Source organism: Lactuca virosa, chromosome 2, assembly GCF_052849685.1.
Source record: "Lactuca virosa cultivar CGN04683 chromosome 2, Lactuca_virosa_CGN04683_v6, whole genome shotgun sequence".
Lineage (NCBI taxonomy): Eukaryota > Viridiplantae > Streptophyta > Magnoliopsida > Asterales > Asteraceae > Lactuca > Lactuca virosa.
In genome coordinates this window covers 177,927,336-177,950,072 of record NC_136427.1, presented here as the reverse complement: position 1 = coordinate 177,950,072, position 22,737 = coordinate 177,927,336, and the positions used below count along the sequence as shown (strand labels likewise).

At 41.7% G+C, this 22,737-nt stretch overlaps 2 protein-coding genes across 2 annotated transcripts; one reads left to right on the top strand and one right to left on the bottom strand.

Moving 5' to 3' along the window:
- Positions 1-446: 446 nt before the first annotated feature.
- Positions 447-1,085, bottom strand: LOC145157990 (uncharacterized). The gene has a single exon (XM_079076954.1). It carries the CDS (start codon positions 1,083-1,085, stop codon positions 447-449), a length of 639 nt encoding a protein of 212 aa, XP_078933080.1.
- Positions 1,086-3,613: 2,528 nt separating this feature from the next.
- On the top strand, positions 3,614-12,227 carry LOC145157989 (uncharacterized). Its single transcript, XM_079076953.1, has 6 exons — positions 3,614-4,559; positions 4,640-5,131; positions 5,877-7,750; positions 11,081-11,678; positions 12,090-12,117; positions 12,194-12,227. The coding sequence occupies exons 1-6, from the start codon at positions 3,614-3,616 to the stop codon at positions 12,225-12,227; spliced, it is 3,972 nt and encodes a 1,323-aa protein (XP_078933079.1).
- The last annotated feature ends 10,510 nt before the right edge of the window (positions 12,228-22,737 follow it).

Sequence of the window (22,737 nt, the reverse complement as noted above, 5' to 3'; positions counted from 1 at the left end):
GTGACTTTCTCCAAAAGTCAACCAATCTCCTTATAGTTTTCGTCGTTGTAACTTTTTAATTACGGTAGATATTTATTTACTATAAATGTCATATCTCTCCATATTGTGTTGGATTTTTGTTAACAGAAGGCTGGTATTAAACCTTGTGCACCATGGTAAAGAAAGAAGAAAAAAGAATTGAACATATTAAGTTATTGAACTTCTTGTGAACACGTTAAAAGCAAAAGTGAAACCAACTTGCTGTGACTTTTTTATTCTCAAACTAAACAATCTAAAACTTGACATCTATTTATACTAAACAAAATAGAATCCTATTCTAATACCAAAACTAGCAAAACACAAATCCTAAAACTTAAATATGGAACTTTCCTAAAATGCCCTTGGTTTAATATCCGATTAACCCAACAATCACTCCCTTAATCGGATTTGTCATACGAGCCACTCATTCAAAACAATGCCGATTCCTCTTCGATTAGACTCTCCTCTTCTTTTTCCCATTTAGGACACTTGTTTTTATAGTGATCAAGCTCACCACATTTGTAACATCTAATGTGACTTTTATGCCGAACACGTTCATTACCATCTCGACTTCTCCCGGACCCCCGACCTCTTCCCCGGTCACGTCCAAAGTCATCCTGATTTGAACGTCCATTGCCACAATGCTTACAAACATGTGATTTTTCCTCACTAGCCAACAACCCACCTTGAGTATCCTCCACTTTCTCGGTTCCTTTTATACGCTCCTCGTATGCCTTCAATCTACCAACCGCTTCATCAAATAACATTGAATCCAACTCGAAACATTGCTCTATTGAAGCCATTATTTGAAGAAACGACTTAGGCATCGAATCTAGTAACCTTTTTACCAAATCACCTTCTTCAAGCTCATATCCAAGACTCTTTGCTTTTGATGATAAACCAGATAATTTTGTCACAAGATCATCGATCGTTTCACCCTCCTTCATGCGCAAACTTTCAAGCTCTCTCTTTAACGTTGCAAGCCGAGCCATTCTCATCCTATCCACTCCCAAATACCGTGTTTTCAGCCCATCCCACACTTTCTTTGGTTCGGTGTAACTCGCCATTTACAACACCATGTCTTCCGGTATCGCTTGAAACAAAAAGCAAAGAGCTTGTTTTGACTTCTTTTGATCCGATGCTTCACCTAACGCCTTTGGTTCGACCGTCTCCCAAATGCCGTGTGCATCCATAATCGACTTGACTTTGACCGCCCACACCGGATAATTCGTTGGAGTCAAAAATGGAACTTGATATGTCAACGAACCTCCTTCTTTAACCAACGCCATCCTTTTCTCCTTAACCCCGACTTTTTTAATCAAGCTTATTTCGAGAGCACTCTTCCACCGGACAACAAGACAAGGTCACGACCACCTTTACCATCTTCCGTCACCCGCAAAACGAACCGAATCAAAGTCACCCGCTTTGACGTCTTCCCGTCCATTTATTACGCGCCTTCGGTTAGTCTCTCACAAGCCCGATTAAGAGAAATCGGGGTTGCTTGTAATCAACCTCGAATCACACCCCCTTCAACGAAACCGCTCTGATACCAAGTGTTAACAGAAGGCTGGTATTAAACCTTGTGCACCAAGGTAAAGAAAGAAGAAAAGAGAACTAAACAGATTAAGTTATTGAACTTCTTGTGAACACGTTAAAAGCAAAAGAGAAACCAACTTGTTGTGATTTTTTTATTCTCAAACTAAACAATCTAAAACTTGACATCTATTTATACTAAACAAAATACAATCCTATTCTAATACCAAAACTAGCAAAACACAAATCGTAAAAACTTAAATATGGAACTTTCCTAAAATGCCCTTGGTTTAATATCCGATTAACCCAACAATTTTTACGAAATTTATATTTCTGGAATTGCGGTAGCTTAAGGAGTCTAACTATGCTAACATGCTCTCAAAGTGATGCGATTTTTTGCACACTTATTTTTTAGCTTAAAAGTTGACGTAATTAATGATGAAAATTTCGAATATATTAAAATATATCGGATGGTTACAAGGTTGTCCTTATTACATTTTTACGTCTTATCGTTAAATATTAATGGCGCTTGGTGACGTATTCTCTGGGTTGTCTATATATATATATATATATATATATATATATATATATATATATATATATATATATATATATATATATATATATATATATATATATATATATATATGAAATATGGGATTGGAGGCTATGAGGTGTCACATGAACTTGGATTTGAAATGTACAATATAATCATAGTAAAGAAGCTTGAAACAAATAAAATTCTGAAACAAAAATTAGGAACCAACATTTCTTTATCTCAAATATCAACTAATTGCTAACATTTTGAAACAAAAACGATTTAGTTTGAAAAAAAAAATTCTGATGGGCCAAATCCATGTTGTTCAAAAAGAAGGGTTGAAACCCTAAGAAAGATATTGTGAAATTTATGAGTGTGTCGGTGTTAGTTAGTATTAGAGTAAATTACACGAATGATGCGTATGGTTTGAGGTAATTTGCACGTTTGGTCTCTAATTTATTTTTTTAACTCGGAAGGTCCTTACTGTTTTTTTTACGCGTTTGGTCCATGTCTTACCTAAAAATACTCTTTTGCCCTTGATTTTTTTTATTTATTTAAATAAACACACCCCCATGGACCAAGTGCCCAACAAAAACAAACTGTAGGACCTTCCGAGTAAAAAAATAAGTTAGAGACCAAACGTGTAAATTACCCAAACCCTAGGGACCATTCGTGTAATTTACTCTTACTATTATGACAGAGAATAAATGATAGAAAGGAAAAGATTATACTGTGGATTTTCATGATGATGAATGTTGGCTTGGGTTTTATTGGCTAGTATGGAATCAAAATTCTCCTACACTAGGGATGGTGATTAATTAATTTGTCATTAGTAAAGTCCATTTGGTTGACGTTTCATATACTGTGGGTTAGTAAAGTCCACTAGGGATGGTGATTAATTAATTTGTCATTAGTAAATTCTCCTATACTGTGGTTTTTTGTTTTTGGCTTTTTTTTTTTTTTTTTTTTTTTTTTGTCATTACTAAAGTCCATTTGGTTGACGTTTCATAATTATGCTCTTTTTCAATACTTTTACACATATTGCATAGATTGTTTTAAAGTTACTCACAAGCTTCATATAAATTATGTCGTGGTTGTTTTCCGTGGATGTTGGTTCATGTAGTAAATGTAAAGACTTGGCTTAAGTACAAGAAGATTATCTAGCCGTAGAAGATTATCTAGCCGTAAAAGCTAGATCCTTTATAGTTTCTTTCATAAGTAATGTAACCTAATAACGGCTATATCAAGAAGTCAATTAGTCAATAGGACTAAGTCACTGGAATTAATCATGTTAGTCCTGGTGTTTAGGATGTGTGCTTCACGTGCCTATGTATGTGGGTTTAGTTTTGTTGTAGCTTATCTCTGTATATATATATATATATTTGTATCATTCATCACTTTGATATATGAAAAAGATTAACTCTCAATTCTCATAAACTCTATATGGTATCAGAGCTTTGGTAGCTCATATCAATTTTTTTTTCTCCCTCCTTTTTTCCCATTGTTCTTCCTGCGACCACCACCATGTCGCTCAACACCACCAATCAACAATTACTTGTTGTTGCTACCATGGCTTCCACACATATGAACTTCCAGATTCCTCCACTCAGCATCAAGCTAGATCGTCACAACTACCCCCTGTGGCGCACCACCATCATCTCTGCCCTGGAGTGCTTTGACCTAGACTCCTTCATTCGTGATCCCCAACCTCCATCTACAACTCTTCCTTTTGCGGCAGTTGAAAGTACAGAGGTTGCACCTGCCCCCACTCCAAATCCAGAATTTGCCACCTGGAAGCAACGAGACAGATTCGTCCTTCTCTGGCTCAAATCAACCCTATCTGAGTGGTGTCTTGCATCTGTGGCTCGCTCCCCCTCTTCTTATGAAGCCTGGCAAACCCTAGAAAGCACGTTTCAAGCTCAAACTCGTGCCCACCGCATGACAATGCGACATCAACTACAGACCCTCTCAAAAGGATCCTTATCCATGCTTGATTACCTTGAACGCAAACGCCAGATTGCTGATTCCTTGGCCGAAAATCTCACACCCGTCTCTGATGAAGAACTAATTGGGGACATTCTCCATGGCTTGGACTCCTCCTATAGCACCTTTACATCTTCCTATTTAATGCAGTCTGACATCAGCAACGTTGACACTCTCGTTGGCCTTCTCCTTCAGGAGGAAGCAAGACTTGAACATGATCTTACCAAACAAGCTGTCACCCATCTTGCATCCACCCCACCTCCCTCCACCACATCAACATTCCCTACTGCTAATCAGGTCTCTCGCACCAACAATCAAAACTCTCGCCACTCTACAACTCACTCAGGACACTCATCTAACTACCGAGACACTGATTCCCGCCGTCGAAGACCCCATTGCCAACTCTGCAACAAACCTGGTCACGAGGCTATCAATTGTTGGCAACGATCCAACCAAATTGACTACTCATCCACAAAGCCCAATCCTCGTCAGCAGCAACGCCAATCCCACCTCACTACTGACCCAGTCCATCAACAGTCTTGGACCCTGCTTGGTATTTTGATACAGGTGCAACAGATCACGTCTCGCCTGATATGAGCAAGCTGCAAATTACTGAACCCTATGCTGGAGACAACAAACTCCAAGTTGGAAATGGTACAAACCTCCTTATTACTCATTCTGGCTCATCTTCTCTATTATCATTGCATTTACCAAAAGTTCTTGTTGTCCCTCGTTTAACCAAAAACCTACTCAGTGTTTCTCAACTTACACGAGACAACAATGTATATATGGAATTTTGGCCTAATCATTGCATTGTTAAGACATTCCAGGGAAAACCTCTCATTCACGGGCACATTGATAATGGTCTGTATCGATTGTCAACACACATCAATAAACCATCATCTGTAATGGCTCTCTCTGGTGTGCGAACCTCCATGACTGGCTGGCACAATCGTCTTACACATCCACATGAAGCTATTCTTCGAAGATTGATCTCTACTTTTCATCTTCCTACTTCCAGCAATAATTTACCATCTGTTTGTGAACCATGCCAATTAGGCAAAAGTCATAAACTTCCTTTTTCTTTTACTCATATTTCTTGTACTCAACCATTTGAATTAGTATATTCTGATGTATGGGGGCCTTCACCCACATTTTCCATAAATGGCAATCGATACTTTGATTTGTTTGTTGATGACTTTACTAAATTTGTTTGGATCTATTTCATCTCTGCAAAATCTCAAGTTTTACAAACATTTGTTACTTTTCGAACCATGATCAAAACACAATTTGGGTGTAAAATCAAAAATTTTCAGTCCGATTGGGGTGGTGAATACCGTTCGGTATCTTCTTATCTCCAATCTTGTGGCATCAACCATCGCGTAACCTGTCCCTACACATCTGAAAAAAATAGGGCTGTAGAACGTCGAAACAGAATAATTGTTGAAAATGGATTATCTACTTGCTCAATCCTCACTTCCTCATGATTTTTGGGAACATGCCTTCAAATCTGCCACGTATCTTCACAATCGCACAATCACACCCACTCTCAATTACACCTCACCATACTCTAAACTATACAACAAAACTCCTGATTATGCTTTCCTACGCACCTTTGGTTGCCTCTGTTACCCGTTTTTACGACCCTATACTACCCACAAAATGGAGTTTCGCTCTCTTCCTTGTGTTTTTATCGGCTATAGCGCCTCTCACAAAGGTTACCTCTGTTTCCATCGCCCAACCTCACGCATTTATATCTCACGACATGTAATCTTTAATGAATCTGTCTTTCCATATGCTATAGCTTCTCCCACTCCTAACTCCTCATTCTCTACTTCCCCACCTGTACCATCCGACACCACTATTCTTACTCATGCTCTACATTTACCAACCACTCCCATCATACCATCTCCTACCTCTTCCCACCCAACTCCCACACCTTCTTCCTCATCCTCTCCCTCTTCTTCCACTCCCTCCCATCGCCGACCCACCATCAGTTCCCAAGCAAAACAAACGGCCCCTCGTTTCTTCCGTCCCGCTACCAACACACAAAATCAAATGGTCACTCAGGCCCGAACCAACTCTCTAAAACCAAAAGCATTTCTCCATACCACTTCACCTTCACCCACAACTGAACCCCGTAATGTACCTCAAGCTCTTCAAAACACAGCTTGGTTAAATGCAATGCGATGTGAATTTGATGCTTTAAGGCATAATAAGACTTGGTCTCTCGTACCGCGTCCCCCTAAGGCTAACATTGTTGGATGTAAATGGATTTTCAGGATCAAACGCCATTCTGATGGTACCAGTGAACGTTACAAGGCCCGCCTAGTCGCTAAAGGTTTCAGCCAAGAAGAGGGTGTCGACTTCTTTGAAACCTTTAGTCCAGTCATCAAGCCAACTACCATTCACTTAGTCATCTCTGTGGCTCTCTCTCATGGCTGGAATATCCGAAAACTAGACATCAACAATGCTTTCTTAAATGGTGTACTATCCGAAGAGGTTTATATGGAACAACCTCGTGGTTTTGAAGACAAATTACGACCTAATGTCGTTTGCAAACTTCATAAAGCCTTGTACGGACTGAAGCAAGCTCCAAGAGCTTGGTTCAATCAGCTCAAAAACCATCTTGTCACCCATGGGTTTCGAGCTTGCCATTCCGACACATCTTTATTTGTTCACACATCTAACATTGCCATTGTCTATGTTTTAGTTTATGTAGATGATTTGATTATTACAGGAAATAATCCACCCTTTATTCAAAAGATCATCAACAATCTACATCACACCTTTGCTCTCAAAGACCTAGGTGATTTACATTACTTCCTTGGAGTGCAAATCACGAAATCAACCCATGGCCTAACTCTTTCCCAGCAAAAATACATCCATGAACTTTTGACCAAAACCAAAATGCTAGACTCAAAATCAGTCTCCACACCAGCCGATCCTTCAACCAAACTTGTACTTTCTGGTGACCCTTTTCATGATCCAAAATGGTACAGACAAGTAGTTGGATCCCTTCAATATGCCACCATAACTAGGCCCGATATTGCATATGCAGTCAATCGCGTTTGTCAATTCATGCATTCCCCAACCACCCTCCATTGGCAGGCTGTAAAGCGCATCTTAAGATACCTGAATGGAACAATGCATCATTGTCTTCACTTTACACCTCACAACACAGAATGTCTTCTAGCTTATTCAGACTCTGGATGGTTGTCTGACTCCGATGATAGTCGCTCTCAATATGGCTTTGCTGTTTTCCATGGACCTAATCTCATAAGTTGGACATCCAGAAAACAACGAGTTGTTGCCAGATCAAGCACGGAAGCAGAATATAGAGCTCTTGCCTACACGACTGCCGAGCTCTTATGGATTCAACAACTCTTACGAGACCTGCATGTTTTGCTTCCTAAACCTCCTATTTTACTGTGTGATAATGTTGGAGCCACATTCATGTTCAAAAATCCCATTCTCAGCACCAGGTCAAAGCACATAACTCTTGATTTTCATTTCGTTAGAGAACAGGTGGACTCCGGGAATCTCAAGATCTGTAACGTATCCTCTGTGGACCAATGGGCAGACATATTCACCAAGCCGTTGCACAAAGAGCGAATTGCTCAACTACGACACAAGCTTCAAGTCAGACCTGCACTTGAGCTTACTGGGGGGGGGGGGGTAATAACGGCTATATCAAGAAGTCAATTAGTCAATAAGACTAAGTCACTGTAATTAGTCATGTTAGTCCTGGTATTTAGGATGTGTGCTTCACGTGCCTATGTATGTGGGTTTAGTTTTGCTGTAGCTTATCTCTGTATATATATACTTGTATCATTCATCACTTTGATATATCAAAAAGATTAACTCTCAATTCTCACAAACTCTATATAACGTAACACATGGTTGGGGTTGCCACTTAATATAAATAATGGTTGTGATGCACTTATATACTTCTGTTAGTACAAGTATAGCATATATGCATATAAAATGTTCTAAGATAGAATTTCCTTTTTGTGTATTTTGTTCTAGTTTCGGGTGTTATGAATTTCAGACAAAAAACTATTCCAAAATTTCAAAGAAAATGTCCAAAATTTGAAGAATGGTTTCAAAATTTCGAAAAAATACTTTCATTTTTGACTTAAATATAACAAAAAGTTAAAAGAGCATAACAAATAGGAAAGATATGATACAAGGCATAAAATATGATTTGCTTGAAAAATGGATGATATTAAACATATTTATATTATATATATATATATATATATATATATATATATATATATATATATATATATATATATTACCAAAATAGGTATGTGAGGCCATTCACTATTCATTTCAAATGAACTTTAGCCGTTTGATTTGAAACAATGGAACGTGTAAGCAAATCAACCGTTTCTTTCGTTTCCCGTTTTCTTTGTGTTTTTTTATTTTTCTCTCTTAAGCTTTATTTGGTTTTACATTTTTTACCCAAAACTAAGTTTATGCCGTCCGGTGAGAGAGTTGAGAGAGGTTTCTTTTACTTATTTTTTTTTATTTTCACTTTCATTTGTTTTTTCATTTGCAGCCCTTAACTTTCATTTGCTTTTACATTCGTTAACCTAAACTAATATTTATCTAATAGTTTTTATCCTTATAATTTTAAAGTTAAATTTTTGGTATTTTGTAAGTTATAAATTTAGTCCCTTACTATATTTTTAAGTTACGCTTTTGGTCTGTTACATAATTTGTTTTTATAGTTTTCGTTTGTATAAATATTACTTTTTATTAAGGTTCTAAATAATGTAAGGCGTGACTAGGCGGCAATGTCAAACCTCAAGATTTTTCGAGCTATGGCAAGACACGTCGTTTGTAAGGCGTGACATAAGGCGGAATATTTGTATATAATATATATTCTACTATTATTCATTTTTATATACATATATGACTTAAGGCGACAATTTGTCAAAACTCGGCAGCAACTACAAGCCTTGGAGTCATGGCGGGTCATGACGAGCTTTTTAGAACCTTGCTTTTTATCATTATAATATCTTAAATAATTGTCATTTATGTAGTGTACCAATCAAGATACAATGTTAAAATTTATTTTTACTCGCATCCCCCATACATAATTGTTTCGGTTGAAATTTATCTTATGCTTTTGTGGTTCACTTTACAAAAGTGTTCTCCACCGCAACGCACGAGGTTACAAAATACTAGTTTCTTTTTATTTCCCAAAATTTTGTGGTCCTTTTTAAATATTTATTTTATTTAATATGGACAAACTTACATAAATGGTCCACGTGGTATCCTAAATAGACAAGTTTTGTCAAAAATGTTTTTGTTACATAGATAGTGGTTTTAAAATCTTGTCTGATTGATCCCTATCCCTTATAAAATGAATTTTGTACCTTTTTTGTATTTTATATTTTCTTTTAATTAATATTAACAGAATAATTAAGAAACCCCTATTAAACCTAACCCTACCCCAGGAGACGACGTCATCTTCCGCATCTCAATTCTCGTCTTCTCTTTTTTGGTTTCCATCAGCCCCATGTCTTCTTTTCCTCTTTACTGAAAAAACACCACAAAATTTATCAAACAGATGGGTGACATTCAAAATTAAAGTCTAACCACTTCATTCCATTAATCGATCTTCTACGATGTAGCCTTCATCGATCTCAAAAGACTAGGTAATTTTATTTGATGTAGCCTCCATCAATCTTCATTAATCAATCTTCTTTGGTGCTCCATCAACAATTTAAAAAAATAGGTAATTTCCTTGTCAAGAATCACCATATTCCTCCCTCCTAAAACGTCCCTATCAAGCATCTTGATCTATCTTCAATTTTTTTTTCAGTTAGGGTAGGTGATTGACTCATAAGTCTAATGGAGAAACAGTTGTTTCGTGTTTCCTTTAAATCAAACGCTAACACTTTGTTCTTGAGTTTTTTTTTGTAAATTGAATAAATGAAAGGGATGAAAAATATTGACAGAAAAGAAAGGGAGGGGAAGGAAAAAATTTCTTATTCTGTGTTCCGGAGTTAGGAAGGAAAAAAAATAAAACAAAATTTTTTTCTTTCCCTTCACATTCTTCCCGAATCCGCTTAATTTGAGAGGAAATTTTGGAAGGAAAATATGGCTCTAAAATCCTTTCATTCCTCTCATTTTCCTTCCATAAATTAAACTCGGATACACAATTTTCCTTCGACATTCCTCACATTCCCTCCATATCCATCCATATCCCTCCTTAAATAGAACTACGGAACAAAATGTAAGAGATGACCATGTTTGCTTCACCCCTACCCTTTCGATTCATTGTGCTTTTTTGTATATGTTGTTTTCCCTTTCATAATGGAGAGTTGATTTTCATGTATGGGTTAGGATGATAAACAAAGATGATTTGTGTGTATGTTCGTTGAAATCAAAGAACACAACAGAGATGAAGAACATGAAAAGAAGATATGAAGAAATAGTAAAAACATGAAATATATATAAATTGAGGTGGAAAGTGATGCTAATAAAGAGAGAAAGCGTGGAGGGAAGAAAATAGGGAAACATAAGAGAGGTTGCAAGAGAGAAAGCGTGGCAAAACGATGACGGTAGTCAGAGTTGGTCTCTTCACTTCCAATTCACTCATATGATATAGAAGGGAATGGGGTTGGGTTGGGTTTTTAACTAAAGATTATAAAATAAAATAAAAATGTATAAAAGTTATTTTATATGATTTACATACCAACTACGAAAGAAATTAAAACCAAAAATACCATCCATGTAATGAAAAAAAATAAGGGATTAAACTTCTGAATCAGGGAAAAATCATATAGGTCATTTATGTAATTTTTTTCTTTTAATAAGAGAAATGAGGCAAGAGCTATTTAAGAAAAAAAAATATTATGTAAGGGAGAAAAATGTCGAATAAGGAATAGCCAAGGGATGATTTGTATAAAGGGGTGTTTGGCTAAGGACTTATAGCTATTTTTATATCTCTAATAATTATCAAAAACCCCATATTCCTCCTGATTTTAGAAAAATGTCATTATACTTACGATTACAGTATCGCCTCTCGCTAAAACCTGGTCAAGAGCTTTCTTTCAACCTGGAAGGTGTTGTGATGTAGTTGAAAATAGCTTCTCTGAAAGTTTTAATGTTGTAATAGTAGATGCCAGGAAGAAGCCCATAATCACCATGTTAGAGGAGTTAAGATTATACATGATGGACAGATTGTACAACATGAAATTAAAGGGACAACAATGGGGAAATCATATTTGTCCAGAGATAATGGTTAAGGTGAATTTGCTTAAAAAAATTCAGAGGCATTATCAGGTACTAGCTAGTGGATTAAACCAGTTTGAGGTTAAGGGAGCCACAGATGCATATGAGGTGGACTTAGAAAGGAAAACATGTTCATGTAGGTTGTGGCAATTGAATGGATATAGATGTGCTCATTATGTAGCTAGCACATCCTATCTTAATAAGGGTGTAGAAGGCTATGTAGACAACATGTATAGCACCATCACATTTAGGAAGGCATACAATTACAGAATTGCCCCCATGAATGGAAGTGACATGTGGCCAGAGACAAATTATACTCCAACATTGCCTCCTATTAGTAGAAGGATGTCTGGTAGGCCAGCTACTAAGAGGAAGAAATCCACTACAGAGAATAAAGGAAAAAACTGTCACACTCCCGAACCAGGACGGCAGAAACGTCCGGGGGCGGATGACGTCATTGTGTAGTATCATAACAATTAAATATGAATGAAACATAGCAACCAAACATCATATATTAAAAGATGCCAACATACATTGTTTACATGTTATATTTGTTTATCAATTACACAAAAGTGACATAATAGTAATTAAATCCAAAATGTAGCAAATATCTGAGATCCATGGTCCAAATACCTGCTCACTGGGTCCCTGAGAATACAAGTCGTTTTGAAAAGCGTCAACATAGAATGTTGGTGAGTTCATAAGCATATTTGTACGAAAAACTTTGTAACATCTTTGTTTGTAATAATTTGTAAAACTCCAGAAAATCCGATATTTTCTATTGAAAAGTGGTTTGTAAGTCTCATTCCAGAATTGTGAATAATTGCATACATGTCATTTGTTTTTATTGGTAATTGTAAAGTGTAGGTTCCCAGAAAGTCCAATATTTTCTGTTGAATGAAAAATTGTAGTCTTAAACCCTAAGACTGGAGTGGTGATAATAGTGTACTAAAAAAAGAAGCGTAGTTTTGTATTTTATAAAACCAGTGAAGTGTATACTTTCCATAAATCCAAAATAACGTTGTTAATGCCTATGTGAGTCGTTACAACCATGCTTGATGTGACTGATATGCCTGTCATGACGTTCTTCAGGCATCGGTTTCGGTAAGATATTTGTCACCCTAGACTAGCCTCGTCTAGCTGTAGCGAACAACTCAGGTGTGGGGGTGTTAACCCCGTATAGATCTATACACAATTACCTCGCTCTCCCTCCAGGAGACTCTGGTTATAACTACAGGACTTACGGTGTACGCTAGATAGGTACGGTGAAGTAAAGTCTCACAAGAGCCTTAACAGATTTACGCGAACTTTAACTCTCATTATTGAATAATGATAATGACCTTACTAGTGTGAATTTATGACTGAAGTTTTATGACACATGTTTCACAGCTTTCATATTATTCAGTTTATGACGTGCGTTTTACAGATTTTATGACACGCAGATTATTATCCATGCCTTTAGAGTTTTTATGACGCGCGTTTTACAGATTTTAATGACCTTACAGATTTTATGTTTCACAGCTTTCATATTATTCTGTCATGAACTGTTTTGTACACTATTTTGGTAAAACTATTTATAACACTTTATAAAAATAGTCATCATTAAGTGTGTCTAGTTGTAACATTTGTTATAAAAATAGCATAATATCTTGAGCTTTAGACCATGAAAATAGTGAATAGAAGTTTACGACTATTTTACAAGTATAGTTGTTTTTAGTAAAATTTTAAACTATGTATTTACTGTCACATCCCAAAATATAGTCCAAAAATTCCGTTTTCAAATCATTATTAAAATCATAAACCATCCAAAATCATAAGTAAAAACGTAAATCATGTATCATAAACATCATAGTATCTGTCTCAAATCAAAATCTCATATCAAATCATCAGAGTGAACTCCCAGGCTGTGACTGTGGTGTGTGTCATGCGATCAACCAGAGCCCTTCCCTTTGCTAGTGGAAGTACCTGAAACCAAAACTGAAAAATATAAGCACAAAGCTTAGTGAGGTCCCCCAAACTACCTCATACCATACAATAACACATATAACACATACTGGGCCTTGCCCACTGCATCGGGCCCCGCCCGACATCGGACCAAAGTTCGGCATAAATTAGGCCCCGCCGACTGCATCGGGCCCCGCCCGGCATCGGACCGAAGTCCGGAATAACTTGGGCCCCGCCCACTGCATCGTGTCCCGCCCGACATCAGACCGAAGTCCGGAATAAACTGAACATAACATAGCATGAACATACAACATAATCACATAAACTGCATCGGGCTTGCCCGACATCAGATCGAAGTCCAGAACATATAACACATATCACAAACTTGCATGAGTCACGAAGACATCAAGCATACATACTACTTCTCAGGACCAAACCGACATCGGACCGAAGTCCGGAACTACTATCATCTAAACGGGCCGGCATTGTGGCCGTAGACCCGTTCCTACTGGAAGGAAACTCACATCGTATGGCTGACTGCTGAAAAACTGGGTGAGGGATCCCTATCTGCTGCTCCGGCGACTCTCCAGCTATAATTCCATAACAACACTTAATCAAAACTGATAATCTCTTAGGGTAAAATGACCATTTTACCCTCCTGATCAAAGTCAACGCCAAGGTCAAAGTCAACTCTCAGTCAACCCACCTCGCCGAGTCCCTCTACCGACTCGTCGAGTTCAAACGGTCATAACATCGGGACATCTCGATTCTACTCGTCGAGTCCTACCTTGGGCTCGTCGATTTCTTTTGTTTTCGAGTTTCACTCCTGTCCAACTCGCTGAGTCACCTCCTTAACTCAGTGGTATCACTCATAATCGAAGAAGGGTTTGGGGACATCGATCCGACTCGTCGAGTCCCGAGAAGAACTCGGCGAGTCAATTGCATGTTCAGACTATACAGTTGTTCCTACGTGATTCCACTGCCTCTAATTCATAGATCTGGACTCCTTAGGCTAGAATAACACGTAAAGTTGCTAACTTTACGTGCATGCATGATGCTATGAAGCTAAATCACCCAAAACAAGCTAGAAATGAGAGTCTAGGGCATAGAATGGGATCTTGGCTGAATAAAGGTGGTAACTTTGAGCTTCTGGAGCTCAAGAGTGCCTAGATCTAAAGGACCCAAAAGTGGCAACAAACAAGCTATCAAGAAGATCTAAGTGAAAATAAGCCAATGTATAAACTTTGTACCTTCAAGAGCTCTGAAATGCAACTAAAACTCTGGATCTCCCGCCTCTTCTTGAATCTATCTCTTCCTTCTCCTAACTTCAAATCACACAAAAATGGCAAGAAAGCTTTAAGACACTCAATGGTTGCTAGGGTTTCGAGAATGGACTGTGGAGGTGATGGAGGCTGGAGTGAAGACTCATAATGATGCTTAAATAGGGTGCAAACCCTAAGGATTAGGGTTTCCTCCTGATGGACCTACTCGCCGAGTCCATTTCTGACTCGTCGAGTAGTCCACTTAAACCCCGCGGTCCAGCTCGCACCTACTCGACGAGTTAGGGCTACCAACTCGTCGAGTAGCTCTTATAAAATGAACATTTAGAGAATTACTTTCGTACCAGGAATGGGGCGTTACAATTCTCCCCCACTTGTCTTAGACTTCGTCCTCGAAGTCTGCTGAATCTGAAAACAATTCCGGGTAGTGCTCCCTCATCTCCTCCTCGGGCTCCCATGTCCACTATGAACCCTTCCGGTGCTGCCAATGCACATTCACTAACTCTACTCTCTTGTTCCTCAACTCCTTCACCTTACGATCTAAAATCTCCACTGGTCTCTCGATATAGTTCAGGCTATCGTCAACCTGAATGTCCTCCAGGGGTACCACTGCTGAATCATCCACTAAGAACTTCCGCAACTGAGAAACATGGAACGTGCTGTGGATCTGGCTGAGCTCTGCTAGAAGATCTAACCGATAAGCAACCCGACCCACCTGTGCCAAAACCCTAAACGGACCAATGAACCTGGGGCCAGCTTGCCCCGCTTCTGAAATATGATAACACCCTTCCAGGGTGACACTTTCAGGAGGACCATATCGCCCACCTGAAACTCCAAGTCCGAACGCCGCTTGTCGGCGTAACTCTTTTGCCGACTCTGAGCAGTCTGGAGCCTGCTCCGGACTTGCTGAATTCGCTCCGTGGTCTTGAGTACTACCTCTGTACTCCCCATGACTCTCTGACCGACCTCACCCCCAACATATTGGGGTCCTGCACTTCCTCCCATAGAGCATCTCAAAGGGAGGTCGGTCTATACTGGAATGATAGCTGTTGTTATACGAAAATTCTGCTAACGGAAGATACGTATCCCAACTGCCACCGAAATCTAGCACACATGCCCGAAGCATGTCCTCGAGAGTCTGAATCGTCCTCTCGCTCTGTCCATCTGTCTGAGGGTGGAAAGCGGTGCTGAAATGGAGACGAGTACCCATTTCGTCATGAAACTGCTTCCAAAATCTGGAAGTAAACCGGACATCTCGGTCTGACACCACCGAGACAGGCACTCCATGACGTGCCACTACCTCTCGCACATAAATCTCGGCCAACTTCTCGGCCGAGATGCTCTCCTGGATCGGTATAAAATGGGCGCTCTTGGTCAAACGATCCACGATAACCCATATCGAATCCACCCCACGTGTGGTCCTGGGAAGCTTCGCAATGAAGTCCATAGTGATGTCCTCCCATTTCCACACGGGAATGTCTAGCGGCTGCATCTTGCCGTGGGGCCTCTGGTGCTCTGCCTTGACCTTCCTGCAGGTCAGGCATCTCTCCACATACCAAGCTACGTCCCGCTTCATGCAGGGCCACCAGTAGTCGGGTCGAAGATCTCTGTACATCTTCGTCGCCCCTAGATGGATGGAGAACCGATACTTGTGAGCCACATCCATCAACACTTGTTGTACTCCGCCCCAGTACGGTACCCAGACCCTCCCATGCAGGGTTAGCAATCCTCGGCTATTGTAATCCAACGAAGCTACTCGGCCCACTATCCTCTCGCACTTCTGGCGCTCTTCCTTCAGGCCCTCAACCTGCGCCTCCCTGATCTGCTCTAGCAGTGGAGTGATCACTTTCATCCTCAAACAGATGTCTCTTATCAGAGCCGCTACCGCCTTGCGGCTCAGGGCGTCGGCCACTACATTGGCCTTGCCCGGGTGATAAAGGATTTCACAGTCGTAATCCTTCACCACATCTAACCACCGACGCTGCCTCATGTTTAGATTCGGCTGATCCATGAGGTATCTCAGGCTCTTGTGGTCCGTGTAGATAGTACACCGGACCCCATAGAGGTAATGTCGCCAAATCTTGAGGGCGAACACTACAGCCCCCAACTCCAAATCATGCGTCGAGTAGTTAGCCTCGTGAGGCTTCAACTGTCTCGAGCCATAAGCTATCACATGCCCCCGCTGCATCAACACTGCTCCCATACCTATGATCGAAGCGTCACAGTAGACTACAAAGTCATCTACTCCCTCTGGCAGGGTAAGAATCGGCGCCTCGCACAGGCGCTGCCTGAGCGTCTAAAAGGTTGTCTGCTGCTCAGGACCCCAGCGAAACACCACCGACTTCTTGGTCAGTCGGGTCAATGGTACTGCTATCTTTGAGAAATCCTGGATGAATCTCCTGTAGTACCCTGCCAATCCTAGGAAGCTCCGAATCTCGGATGGAGACCTCGGGACCCCCCACTGCATCACGGCCTCAATCTTGGCCGGATCTACTAATATACCCTTCTGGTTGACAAGGTGCGCCAGAAACTGCACCTCGCGCAACCAGAATTCGCACTTGGAGAACTTTGCGAAAAGCCTCTCCCTCCTCAAGGTCTCAAGCACCTCCCTCAGGTGTTCCTAGTGCTGCTCCTCTGTCTTGGAATAGACCAAGATGTCATCAATGAATACTATCACAGACCGATCCAGCATCAACCTACACACGCGGTTCATGAGGTCCATGAATGCGGCTGGAGCATTGGTGAGCCCAAACGGCATCATCACAAACTCATAATGACCATAACAGGCCCTAAAAGTGGTCTTCTGCACATCATCATCTCGGACCCGCATCTGGTGATATCCGGACCGTAGATCAATGTTGGAAAACCAAGATGCTCCCTGCATCTAATCGAACAAATCATCTATCCTCGGGAGTGGGTAACGGTTCTTCACCGTTACCTTATTCAGCTCCCGGTAATCAATGCACATACGGTGCGACCCGTCCTTCTTCTTCACAAACAGGATCGGGGCTCCCCATGGTGAACTGCTCGGCCTGATAAAACCCTTGTCTAGCAGCTCTTGCGGCCGCGTAGACAACTCCTGCATCTTGGGAGGAGCCAATCGATACGGTGCCTTGGCTATCGGAGCCGCACCGGGGACCAGGTCCATCCGAAACTCAACCTGTCTCTCCGGAGGTATCCCAGGCAAATCCTCTGGGAATACGTCCGGGTACTCTCGTACTACTGGCACATCGTCGACTGTCGTCTTACCCTTATCCCGGGTATCCATGACATAAGCAACATATCCCGCACAACCTTGCTGAAAATAGCGTCTCGCCCTCGCTGCTGAACAAAGAACCGGTTCGCGATGTGGCCTCTCGCCCTGAATCACTAACTCTCCCCTACTAGGACACAATCAATCACTGCTCCATTGGAACTCAGCCAATCCATACCCACTATAACCTTATTCCCTCGCAAGGGAATAGGAACCAAATCTACTGGGAACTGCTCATTATATAAACGCAGTGTACATCCTCTATGAACTCTCGCGACCCTGACGGTCCTATCATCTGCTATCTCAACGTCGAGTGGACAATCCAGCTCCCCCAGAGCTCTGCTAAATCGCTTGCTAAGTGCAAGCGACATAAACGATCGGCTAGCCCCCGAATCAAACAATACCATGGCTGAAATGTCGTTCCCTAGGAACGACCCTATAAACAACACATAAACATGAGTAATAATCAAGAGTAATAGAGAGAAAATGGAGAAAATACGTACCATCAACCACATCAGGAGTCGATCGCGCCTCCTCTGCTGTCAACTGGAAAGCTCTACTCTTTGCCACTGGCGCCTCAGCACGACCCTGCCGGCCGTCTGTAATCCTCAGTGTGGTAGGAGCGGGTACCACCACCTGTCCTGCAGGTGCTAAACTCGTACACTGGGACTTCTTGTGTCCCCTCTGATTGCAATGGAAGCAAATCAGATCAGATGTTGTGGTGGTAGTGGTAGTAGCTGTACAATCCCTACTCATATGCCCAGCCCAACCGCACTTGAACCAGCCGGAACTCCCCGCCTTGCACACCCCATCGTGCAACCTGCCACACTTGCCACACTGACTGTGGCTCTGCTGTCCCCTAGACCTGTGATCAGACACCTTGGGCTTTTTGCCTGAACCTGCTGCGCCAGACGTCGCCTCTGGCTTCCTCTTCCTCTCCATCTCTAGATCAATCTCCCTCTCACGAGCCCTCGCAATCATGTCCTCCAGCATCTTGCAGCTGGAGCGGCTCACAAACTGGCGGATATCACTCTGCAACATCTCATGATATCGGGCCTTCTTCATCTCCTTGTCTGCCACATACTGCAGAACGAGGAGGGCCCTCTCCCTGAACTGGGCGGTAATCTCCGCCACAGTCTCTGTCGTCTGCTGGAGGTCCTGAAACTCCCTAGCAAGCTGTTGCACCTCAATAACAGGTGCGAACTCGGCTTTGAACCTGGTCGTGAAATCACTCCAGGTCATCGCATCCAACACAGTTTCATCTCCAATGGCTCTCCCAACCTCTTCCCACCAATCTCGTGCCCTGTCCTTCAGAAGACAGGATGCTAATCTGACCTTGTCCCCCTCGGGACAACTCTGGTGCGGAACGCGTTGGCGACATCAGCCAACCATCTGGTACTCGCAATGGGGTCTCGAGCCCCATGGTAGTCGGGAGCTCCACAAGCTTTGAACTCCATGAACGTCAATTTGCGCGATCCCATCATGGCCGCTATCTCAGTGCGGAACGCGCCCAGCTTCTCATCCAGAAGCTCTAGGATACCCTCCTTGACCGATCCAAAAATCACAGGAGTCTGGTCTAGTATGCTGCGTGTGACCTCCGAGGAGATGAACTCCCTGGTCTGCTCATCTAACTGTCCAGCTCCAGAGCCTGAGCCCGATCCCTCTCCTGCACCTGAACTACCAACTGCTGGTGTAGGGCGTAAAACCACCATTCTGAAAACACATCATAACAAACGTCAGAATACTAATATAACTGGAAGGATCACACATACTACAAGTTCCCTAGTATTATCTTAGCCTTCCTTGATTCGAGTACGGATCCTCTGCTTTCAGTAGTACGGGCCCATACTACCTTCCACATCTATCCGTACTTTCCTCAAGAACTGCCTCGACTCTACCAAGTCCCTTCTACTGCTACTGCTCTCTGCTACTCTCATCCTAGGCTTGCCCTAGGGTAATCACCAACCCACTCTCCGCCATCAGCAACATTAAGAAGTCCCTGCTTTCTTCCGCTAACTAGCTCGCAAATACTATTACATATTACTCAGACTAGATAATTCTTCGAATGAGAGATCCTACCCTACAACGGTTGGACTCAAACAAGAGTTGCGCAATAGAGCTAGACCTAACCTTCTGAAATTATTTAATCCTTTCAATATGCAACGTAACATATTCGTTTACTAGTTAGTAAAAGATAACTAAGACTCCTAAAATCACAAAGCAAGCAACATTCGAGCATCGAGTACACATAATAAAGCATATACTAATCTGGCTATCATACCGACTAATCTGTACTAGCATGCAAGTCTCATAAAGCTGAACACATATAACAGGCACATAAGACATCCTTCCTAGATCCTTAGTCCTAGTCTAGCATGTTGCTCTAATAAAGCTGATAATCATAACATAACATAATCTTGTATGGGTAATTTGGGAGTACTTACTTGAGCTCGGCTGATTGCATGCACCACACCCTTTTCTCTTTTCAAAGTTCTTTTCTATTTTCAAAATCCTTTTTGTAAAAATGATTTTCTTTTTGAAAATTTCTATAGCAATTCCTTAGTTTGAGTCCAGACACACTCGAAAGTGCGCCCGAATCCCTCAAACCAAGGCTCTGATACCAACTTGTCACATCCCAAAATATAGTACAAAAATTTCGTTTTCAAATCATTATTAAAATCATAAACCATCCAAAATCATAAGTAAAAACATAAATCATGTATCATAGACATCATAGTATCTGTCTCAAATCAAAATCTCATATCAAATCATCAGAGTGAAGTCCCAGGCTGTGACTATGGTGTGTGCCATGCGATCAACCCGAGTGGAAGTACCTGAAACCAAAACTGAAAAATGTAAGCACAAAGCTTAGTGAAGTCCCCCAAACTACCTCATACCATACAATAACACATATAACACATACTGGGCCTTGCCCACTGCATCGAGCCCCGCCCGGCATCAGACCGAAGTCCGGCATAAATTGGGCCCCTCCCACTACATCGGGCCCCGCCCGGCATCGGACCGAAGTCCGGAATAACTTGGGCTCCGCCCACTGCATCGGGCCCCGCCCGACATCAGACTGAAGTCCAGAAAAAACTGAACATAACATAGCATGAACATACATCATAATCACATAAACTGCATCGGGCTTGCCCGACATCGGACCGAAGTCCATAACATATAACACATATCACAAACTTGCATGAGTCACGAAGACATCAAGCATACATACTACTTCTCGGGACCAAACCGACATCGGACCGAAGTCCGGAACTACTATCATCTAAACGGGCCAGCATTGTGGCCGTAGACCCGTTCCTACTGGAAGGAAACTCACATCGTATGGTTGACTGCTGAAAAACTGGGTGAGGGATCCCTATTTGCTGCTCCGGCGACTCTCCGGCTATAATTCCATAACAACACTTAATCAAAACTGATAATCTCTCTTAGGGTAAAATAACCATTTTACCCTCCTGAGCAAAGTCAACGCCAAGGTCAAAGTCAACTCTCAGTCAACCCAACTCGCCGAGTCCCTCTACCGACTCGTCGAGTTCAAACGGTCATAACATCGGGACATCTCGATTCTACTCGTCGAGTCCCACCTTGGGCTCGTCGATTTCTTTTGTTTTCGAGTTTCACTCCTGTCCAACTCGCTGAGTCACCTCCTTAACTCAGTGGTATCACTCATAATCGAAGAAGGGTTTGGGGACATCGATCCGACTCGTCGAGTCTTGAGAACAACTCGGCGAGTCCATTGCATGTTCAGACTATACAGTTGTTCCTAGGTGATTCCACTGCCTCCAATTCATAAATCTGGACTCCTTAGGCTAGAATAACACGTAAAGTTGCTAACTTTACGTGCATGCATGATGCTATGAAACTAAATCACCCAAAACAAGCTAGAAATGAGAGTCTAGGGCATAGAATGGGATCTTGGCTGAATAAAGGTGGTAACTTTGAGCTTTTGGAGCTCAAGAGTGCCTAGATCTAAAGGACCCAAAAGTGGCAACAAACAAGCTTTCAAGAAGATCTAAGTGAAAATAAGCCAAGGTATAAACTTTATACCTTCAAGAGCTCTGAAATGCAACTAAAACTCTGGATCTCCTGCCTCTTCTTGAATCACCAATAGATCTCTTCCTTCTCCTAACTTCAAATCACACAAAAAGGCAAGAAAGCTTTAAGACACTCAATGGTTGCTAGGGTTTCGAGAATGGACTGTGGAGGTGATGGAGGCTGGAGTGAAGACTCATAATGATGCTTAAATAGGGTGTAAACCCTAAGGATTAGGGTTTCCTCCTGATGGACCTACTCCCCGAGTCCATTTCTGACTCGTCGAGTAGTCCACTTAAACCCCGCGGTCCAGCTCGCACCTACTCGACGAGTTAGGGCTACCAACTCGTCGAGTAGCTCTTATAAAATGAACATTTAGAGAATTACTTTCGTACCAGGAATGGGGCGTTACAATTCTCCCCCACTTGTCTTAGACTTCGTCCTCGAAGTCTGCTGAATCTGAAAATAATTCCGGGTAGTACTCCCTCATCTCCTCCTCGGGCTCCCATGTCCACTCTGAACCCTTCCGGTGCTGCCAATGCACCTTCACTAACTCTACTCTCTTGTTCCTCAACTCCTTCACCTTGCGATCTAAAATCGCCACTGGTCTCTCGATATTGTTCTGGCTATCGTCAACCTGAATGTCCTCCAGGGGTACCACTGCTGAATCATCCATTAAGCACTTCCGCAACTGAGAAACATGGAACGTGTTGTGGATCTGGTTGAGCTCTGCTGGAAGATCTAACCGATAAGCAACCCGACCCACCTAGGCCAAAACCCTAAACGGACCAATGAACCTGGGGCCAGCTTGCCCCGCTTCCTAAATCTGATAACACCCTTCCAGGATGACACTTTCAGGAGGACCATATCGCCCATGGAAATAG

Coding starts and splice junctions, on each gene's coding strand:
- LOC145157990 (XM_079076954.1), bottom strand. CDS start 1,085: ATGGCGAGTTACACCGAACCAAAGAAAGTGTGGGATGGGCTGAAAACA.
- LOC145157989 (XM_079076953.1), top strand. CDS start 3,614: ATGTCGCTCAACACCACCAATCAACAATTACTTGTTGTTGCTACCATG. Junction 5,132..5,876: donor TTGTGAACCATGCCAATTAG/GCAAAAGTCATA, acceptor CATATGCTATAG/CTTCTCCCACTCCTAACTCC. Junction 7,751..11,080: donor AGCTTACTGGGGGGGGGGGG/GTAATAACGGCT, acceptor TCCTGATTTTAG/AAAAATGTCATTATACTTAC.